Source organism: Arvicola amphibius, chromosome 8 (assembly GCF_903992535.2).
Source record: "Arvicola amphibius chromosome 8, mArvAmp1.2, whole genome shotgun sequence".
In the NCBI taxonomy this organism is placed as follows: domain Eukaryota; kingdom Metazoa; phylum Chordata; class Mammalia; order Rodentia; family Cricetidae; genus Arvicola; species Arvicola amphibius.
In genome coordinates, this window is record NC_052054.1 from 77,040,498 (window position 1) to 77,048,932 (window position 8,435).

At 53.1% G+C, this 8,435-nt stretch overlaps 1 protein-coding gene across 1 annotated transcript; it reads left to right on the top strand.

Moving 5' to 3' along the window:
- The first annotated feature begins 347 nt into the window (after window positions 1-347).
- Hipk4 (homeodomain interacting protein kinase 4) lies at window positions 348-8,260 on the top strand. The gene is made up of 4 exons (XM_038340041.1): window positions 348-812; window positions 5,340-5,696; window positions 6,168-7,016; window positions 7,780-8,260. Exons 1-4 carry the CDS (start codon window positions 348-350, stop codon window positions 7,960-7,962), a joined length of 1,854 nt encoding a protein of 617 aa, XP_038195969.1. The 3' UTR covers window positions 7,963-8,260.
- Window positions 8,261-8,435: the final 175 nt, after the last annotated feature.

Consider the following 8,435-nt stretch of genomic DNA (forward strand, 5'->3'; position numbering starts at 1 on the left):
CCTGGCACTCCACCCCCCCCCCCCATTCTAGCCTAGGACTCAGGTCTCTAACAACAGAATCAAAGCCACTCAGCAACGCTGGAACCCATTCAGAGGGGCCTGAGCCCCCTCATCCCAAGCCAGGAGGGCTTTGGGGGAGGGGTGCAGCCCCTGGTAGACTCACAGTGTGGCCAAGGGGGCCAAGGGGTGCCAGGGAGGCAGGGGCTGACCTCATAGGGAGAGACACGAGTGTGGTTATCTTTCCCCCGCTGGGAGGACTGAAGGGCCATCGTCAAGGTGGGAGGTCTAGGAAGCCAAGCCAGTGGCTCAGGAGTAAGGGTGGGGCAGTGACTGGCAGCGAGGGCACCATGGCCACCATCCAGTCAGAGACTGACTGTTACGACATCATCGAGGTACTGGGCAAGGGCACCTTCGGAGAGGTGGCCAAGGGCTGGCGCAGGAGTACAGGTGAAATGGTGGCCATCAAGATCCTGAAGAACGACGCATACCGAAGTCGGATCATCAAGAATGAGCTGAAGCTGCTACGGTGCGTCCGAGGCCTGGACCCCGACGAGGCCCACGTCATCCGCTTTCTCGAGTTCTTCCACGATGCCCTCAAGTTCTACCTGGTCTTCGAGCTACTGGAGCAAAACCTTTTTGAGTTCCAGAAAGAGAACAACTTCGCACCCCTTCCTGCCCGGCACATTCGCACTGTCACCCTGCAGGTTCTGAGAGCGCTGGCTCGCCTCAAGGAGCTGGCCATCATCCATGCTGACCTCAAGCCTGAAAACATCATGTTGGTGGACCAGACCCGCTGCCCCTTCAGGGTAAAGGTGAGGGCGGTTGCCTGGGAAACAGCTTTGCTCAACACTGGGGTGCTCTGCCAACATGTGAGTCTCCCTGGTCAGTTCCATGGTGTGGCTCTGATTTCCAAACTGCCTCTCCTTGCTGCTGTCTGGCAGTCTTCCATATCCCATCCCAATTCTTTAGTGTGGTTGTTGTTTTTGAGACAGGGTCTTGTGGTACAGGCTAGCCTTGAACTCGCTGTGTAGCTGAGGATGTCTTGAATTCATTGCCTACCTGCCTCCACTACCCAAGTGCTAGGATTACTGGTATGTGTCACCACAGCCAGCTCGGTTAGCTGGTTTTTGGAGACAAGGTCTCATGTAGTCCAGGCTGGTCTGGAATTTGAGTGGGTCCCCCTTCTCAAGTATTTGGGCTACAGGTATTCACCACCATGCCTGGCTTCTCCATCTCATTTCCAAGGTCCTCCATGCTTACCCTCCAGGCCCTGAAGTCTCCCCAACCCTGCTCTGTCCAGCTTCCCTCCCATGGCTCAGGTCAGGGATGACATTCTAGTGAGGGAGACAGTACTTGGTAAGGAGTAACGTATCAGGTGAGTGAGAAGAGGTGGAAGCGGGAGGGAGAGGATGTAGGGTATTGCTCAGGGGTGGGATGTGGTGGAGGGGCTGAAATTTACAAGAGGCGGTCAGGGAGGGGGCACCAGAACGAGTCTTGAGGGTCAGAGAGGGCCATGGGAGAAGGGACAGTTTTCCAGGGAGAAGGGACAGCCAGCAGAAGGGCCCGAAGGCAGAAGCATGTGGTGGTTAAGGATTCTAGCAATGCAGGGGAGTTCTATAGCGTTGAGTAGAATGACCGGGCAAAGAGGGAGGGAGGGGAGGCGTTGTGCATTCAAAACTGGTTTGTTTTTCTTGTTTGATTGATTTTGGTTTCTTGAGATAGGGTTTCTCTGTGTAACAGTCCTGACTGTCCTGGAACTCACTTTGGAGACCAGGCTGGCCTTGAACTCACAGACATCCGTCTGCCTCTGCCACCAAAGCACTGGGATTAAAGGCCTACACTACCACCACAGGGGTTACTTTGTATTTTTTTTGACACAAAGTCTCACAATGTATCCTGTGGCTGGCCCTGAACCTGCTATGTAGACCAGGCATGCTTCAAAGTCATGGGAGATCCTCCTGCCTCTGCCTCCTAAGCAATGGGGTCAAAGGCACACACCAACATGCTGTATTCACAGATGGATTCAGAGTAGAAGGGCCTGCTCTGACTTAGGTGTTCAGTTTTTAAGGGGAAGTAGGATCAAGAAGGCAGATGGGGTAACCCAAGTAGGAGTTACAGATAATGAGATATAGCTGGGATGTGTGTGGATTGGGGCAGATGTGGAGCTAGGGAACAACAGAATTCACTGGTGGGTTTCGCAGTGTGAATGAGGGAGGTTTCAGGGATAGTCAGATGGTAACATGCCCGTTGAGCAAGCAGGAGGACATCATTTCAGGTCCCTAGCACCCATATAAGAAGCCAAGTGTGGTGGCTCACCTGTAATATCAGTGCTGGGGAGGTAGAGACAGGATGATTCCTGGAGCTTGTTGGCCAGCCTGTCTAGCCAATCAGCAAGCTCCATGTTCAGTGAGTGACAGCCTGTTTAGCCAATCAGCAAGCTCCATGTTCAGTGAGTGATCTTGTCTCAAATTATAAGGTAGAGAGTGACAGAGGAAGGCTAACTTCTGACACATGTGTGCATATGCACACAAACATGTACACACACACTCACAGTTTAGAAAAAGAAGGGCCAGCAGAATGGCTCAGCCAGTAAAGGTGCTTGCTGCCAAGCCTAAGGACATGAGTTCAATCCCCAGGACCCATATGGTGGGAGCAGAGAACTGACTCTCAAAAGTTATCCTCTGACCTCTACACACACACACACACACACAACTGCATTTGCATATTCCCCCTGAATGAATTAAGTCTAAAGGAAGAATGTGTGAGGGAGAGCTGGGCACAGGGCAGATACTTCCACCACTGCAGAGGCAGAGGTGGAAAGATTAAAAGTTCAAGGTTGTCTTTGGCTGTGGTGGCAAGTTCAAAGTCACTCTACACTACTTGAGAGCCTGTCTTTAAAAAAAAAGTGGGGGAGAAAGATAGGATTCAACTGGGATCCGCTGTCCTAGGCATCTGTAAGCTAGGTGGCTCTGGCCTCTGTTCTTGTCCCTGGGGGAGCACCTGAGCTGTCTCCTCCGCCATGAGTTCAACTTCTTCTGCAGCGCCTCTGTTTATGGCTTCTCAACCTACACCGACACCCTCTGTGCCTCCTCCACCTGTGTATTTGTCATCCAAGGCTCTGGCTATGACTGGGCAGGCAGTACCCAAGGGCAGGGCTGGACCAAAGCTGCCTGCATTGTGCCCTTGGCCTCTTCCAGCACCCCACTGAATGTTAGAGACAGAGACAGGAAGAGATGGGTGTTTTTGCCCTGAGGGGTGGAAGCACAGTGAGCTGAGAGATCACTGTAGATATATTAGGGCTCACACAGTGTCTGGGGGTGGTCACTGTCACCCTACAGTGTTTTCAGAATGAAGGGACCCCACAAACACGGATTTACCGCGCTCTTGGGGATTCTGAGTCCCAACTAAAATCCGTTTCATGATCAGCCTTGTGGGCAGGGAAGCTGTGGTGGTTGAGTGCAACGCAAGCAGGAAGCTCCATCCACTGCGTTAGTCTCAGGGATTCAGTGAAACCAGCAGAGTGCCACCTGGTGGCAAGGGGGAGAGATGAAGGCTCCTGCCCGCCACCCATGGCATGCTGAGGGCCTTCCGGGTTTTAAAAGTGTTGGATGGTGAAGATCATAGAGGATTTGGCTTTTAGGGTGGTTCCTTCCCTGTCCACAACACAGAAATGAAGACAGAGATACTCAGAGATGAGCGATTAGCTGTGAAGAGGCAACTGGAGACACACACACACACACACACACACACACACTCACAGAGGGGGAAGGGAGGGAGGCGGGCTGCTTGTGAATTCAGGGCCTGCCTCAGAAAGCAGCCTCAACATAAACAGCAAAGGCCTAGGGTGCCGGTACACACATGTAACTTAATCTCAGTACTTGACATGTGGAGGCTGGAGGATCAGGAGTGCAAAGTCACCCTGGACTCCACAATGGGTATGGGACGCATGAAACCCTATCTCAAAAGATCAAACACTATACCTAGCATGCCTTTAATCCCAGGACTCCAGGGGCAGGGGCAGGGAGATCTCTGAGTTTGAGGTCAGCCTGGTCTACAGAGTTCCAGGACAGCCAGGGCTACATAAAGATACCCTGTCTCAAAACAACAAAACAAAACAAAAAACCCTAAACAACAACAACAATGAAAGGAAAATCCTGATTGGTCTAAAACAGCCACTTGTTTCTCATTCACTTTTTCCTGAGCTCTATGATGTGCTGGGCACCATGCAGACCTCTAGAGACACAGCTTTGAATGAAATACAAAGCTCTTCTTCTCATGGGACTAGAATTTTATTTCACTTTTTAATTATTTTATTTCTTTTTTTCAGACAGGTTTCTCTGTGTAGCCCTCACTGTCCTGGAAAGTACTTTGTAGACCAGGCTGGTCTTGAACTCACAGAGATTCACCTTCCTCTGCCTCCCAAGTGCTGGGACTAAAGGTGTTTGCCACCACTGCCAGGCTAATTTAGTTTATGTGTGAGTGCCTGTGCATGTATTGTGGCTTTTCTGGTTACAGACAGGTATGAGCTGCCAGAGCAGCAAGTACTCCACTGAGTCACGCCTCCAGTCCCAGTGGGTTAAGTGCTTGCTGCACACAAGCAGATCCTAAGTTCATATCTCCAGCACCATTAGATCTGGGCTTGGGTTTATACTATCAGGGCTGACAGGTTGTAAGGGAAGACAAGAGGATCAAAAGAGCTCAGGGGTCTGGCAATCTTGCCAATATAGTGAAATTCAGGTTTAGTGAGAGACCCTGTCTCCAAAAACAAGGAAGAATGGTAGAAGATACCTACCATCAACCTCTCTCCCCTACACAGTACCCATGAGTGATGACACCCACCCGCATATGCATGTACCCCCACACAACCCCACATACAAGTGAAATTTAGAGTAGATGAAATATTAAAATTATAGCTGGGAGCTGGGCTTGGTTATACACACCTATAATCCCAGCCCTTGAGCAGGAGCTCACGGTCACCCTTGCCTACACAACCAGTGTGAAGCTACCCTGGGATACCTGAGATCCTGTCTCAGCACTAACCAACAACGGGCAGGGGATATGGGAGAAAGTATGCCCCACTATGCTCATGGCTCTGCATTGTAGGCCCACGCGGGGGTGGGTGGTACCCAACTATTATAGGCACAAGTTCAAGAGACTCAGAGACAGACCAACACCTAGCCCAGAAACAACAGCTAGATGACAGAGAGAGGGACATTCATAAGGAAGGAAGTCTCAAGGCACAGAGCTAGACAGACACAGGAGAAATAGAGATGAGTCCCAGGAGGGGCCCACTCCACCAGCCTACCTACCCCGTGTCCCATACCCTCTGCCCTTCACAGGTGATCGACTTCGGCTCGGCCAGCATATTCAGTGAGGTGCGCTATGTGAAGGAGCCATACATCCAGTCCCGCTTCTACAGGGCCCCAGAGATCCTGCTGGGGCTGCCCTTCTGCGAGAAAGTGGATGTGTGGTCTCTTGGCTGCGTCATGGCCGAGTTACACCTGGGCTGGCCTCTCTACCCAGGCAACAATGAGTATGACCAGGTGCGCTACATCTGCGAGACGCAGGGCTTGCCCAAGCCCCACCTGCTGCACGCTGCCCGCAAGGCTCACCACTTCTTCAAGCGGAACCCCCACCCCGATGCCACCAACCCCTGGCAGCTGAAGTCCTCTGCCGACTACCTAGCTGAGACCAAGGTACGGGAGGAGCAGGCAGGGTGAAGACAATCTGTGCTGAGGGGTGGGAGACTGCCATATTAAAAACAATCTAGATTAGACCTTGGGGGAGGACCAGAAGTCTGGGAGCTGGTTGTCAGAGCTGGTGGGCCAGCACATCTGGTGGGCCAGCACATCTGGTAGGCCAGCACGTCTGAAGGTTACGGTCATGTCTCTGGATTAGACTGAAAGTGTAGGTGCAGTGTGGAGCCCGAGTTAGGTGATGTGGGGGGGTGTCAAAGAACAGAATCGCATGTCCTCCCTATGCAGGAGAGCTAGGGACTAGAAATCGAGGCTCTGGTGTGAGGGGCCAGACTGGGCAGTCCAGCAGCAAGACAGCTTCCAGTCATACAGGCAGAAGTCAGGGGGATCCCACTTGGCTCCCACCATAGGTGATTTCTGGAGCCCCGAGTCTAGACACATGTCTACCTGGTCTCCCCCACGCCCCGTCAGGTGCGTCCACTGGAGCGCCGCAAGTACATGCTCAAATCCTTGGACCAGATTGAGACGGTGAATGGTGGCGGGGCTGTAAGTCGTTTGAGTTTCCCAGACCGGGAGGCACTGGCGGAGCACGCAGACCTCAAGAGCATGGTGGAGCTGATCAAACGCATGCTAACATGGGAGTCTCACGAACGCATCAGTCCCAGCGCAGCCCTGCGCCACCCCTTCGTGTCCATGCAGCAGCTGCGGAGTGCTCACGAGGCCACCCGCTACTATCAGCTGTCGCTTCGTGGCTGTCGTCTGTCCCTGCAGGTGGATGGCAAGCCACCCCCGCCTATCATAACCGGTGCGGAGGAGGGGCCTCCCTACTACCGCCTGGCCGAGGAGGAGGACACTGCAGGCCTGGGTGGTGTGGCAGGCAGTGGGTCCTTCTTCATGGAGGAGAAGGCCCCGGGAGTGCAGAGGGCCATTGACCAGCTTGATGACCTGAGTCTGCAGGAGGCTAGGAGAGGGCTGTGGAGCGACACACGGGCCGACATGGTCTCTGACATGCTGGCCCCACTCAAAGTAGCCAATACTGGCCATCGAGTCCCTGATTCAGGCCCGGAGCCTATCCTGGCCTTCTACGGCAGCCGCTTGACCGGCCGCCACAAGGCCCGCAAGCCCCCGGCGGGCTCCAAATCTGACTCCAATTTCAGTAATCTTATTCGGCTAAGCCAAGCCTCACCAGAAGAGTCTGGGCCCTGTCGGGGCAGTGGCTGGGAGGAAGGAGAAGGCCACGGGGCCTCCACAGAGCCATCTGTCATCCCACAACGGGAAGGAGATGGGCCCAGCATCAAAGACAGGACCATGGATACTGAGGTGAGCAGAGTGTACAGACTGGCACCCAATCTGGGTCTTGGTCTTCCTAGAGCTTAATCTATGGCGATGCACAGGTAATAGGGCCATGCTTCCCACAACTGTAGCATTTGTGATCTCACACCCAGGCCCTAAGGTTCAGTAAACATTGACACAAGGTGACAAGGCTCAGGTCACACCAGCACCCTCAGGACAGCTCAAGGCTTACACTAACTCTAATTAAGGCTGGGAAAGAAAATAGGCACCTAGTGATGGGCCTGTTAAGAAATGGGCAAAGCCCTGGGTGGTGTGGCACCTATCATCCCAGGAAGTTGAAACTGGGGGTCACCTCAAGGTCAAGTTTAGTTTGGGCTCCATAACAACACCCTATCTCAAAAACTAAACACTAACACCTCCTTCTTGCCCAAAAGGGCTGGAGCTTTAGTTTTGCAGTAGACTCCTTGCCTTGCCTAGTATCCGCCAGTGAGGGACTGGGGACTCTCCTTCAGGGGCAGGTAGAATGTTTACCTACAATCCAAGGCAAGGAACTGAGATATAACAACACTTGAGCATTTGCTTAGAATTCCTCAAGAGACCCAGAGGCAGAGTTTTTGCCTAGTATGAGCCTGGTCTGTTCTGGTTCCTATCCCTAGTCCCTGACTTCAGTGTGGGAAAGCCTGCACGAGGAGTGAGGGCCTTCCTGCCTGCTAACCCCTTCTAGTAGGTAGGTACATACACCAACAGGTACCCATCCCTCTTGCTGATGTTCCTCCCTCTTCCCCCACAGCGGCCAGGCCCTGAGCTGATCTTCGACCCCAGCAGCTGTCCTGGAGAGTGGCTGAATGAGCCAGAATGGACCCTAGAGGGCATCCGGGGGTCTCGAGCTCAAGGGCTCCCAGCCCGCCATCCCCACCCACACGGGCCAGCCAGGGCCACCAGCTTTCTGCAGCATGTTGGAGGGCACCATTGATGGGGATCCCACCCCTATCATTTTTGGGGGTTTGAGCTAGCTGGGCTGGCATCCCCTCTTGCTCTGAAATGGCTCTTTAGAGCCATCCTTTGAACCCACAGATTATTCTTACAGAAAATAGCTATCCAGAATGTTCCTATTTCCCTGTCCCTGGCAACATGCCTGTATCCCACTCTAAATGTTGGAGGCCATCAGGTCTGGCCAGAGAGTCAGGAAGAGGACTGCACCCCATTGGCCATGACCATGCCTGGACCCGCTTGCCTCTGTGTATTTCAATAAAAAACTGTTCCAAACCCTGCTCCTGCCTATTACCACTGAGTGAACCTGCACTACCCATATGGCCATGGTCTGCCTCTCACGCTGTGACTGGCTGGCTACCGGCTGAGGCCAGAGGCCCAGCTACTATGGCATTGGATTGTGCACAGGAATCTGCTCCCTAAATAAACTAAATTAAACTTGGCATGGTGGAGTAG

Coding starts and splice junctions, on each gene's coding strand:
- Hipk4 (XM_038340041.1), top strand. CDS start 348: ATGGCCACCATCCAGTCAGAGACTGACTGTTACGACATCATCGAGGTA. Junction 5,697..6,167: donor ACTACCTAGCTGAGACCAAG/GTACGGGAGGAG, acceptor ACGCCCCGTCAG/GTGCGTCCACTGGAGCGCCG. Junction 7,017..7,779: donor ACAGGACCATGGATACTGAG/GTGAGCAGAGTG, acceptor CTTCCCCCACAG/CGGCCAGGCCCTGAGCTGAT.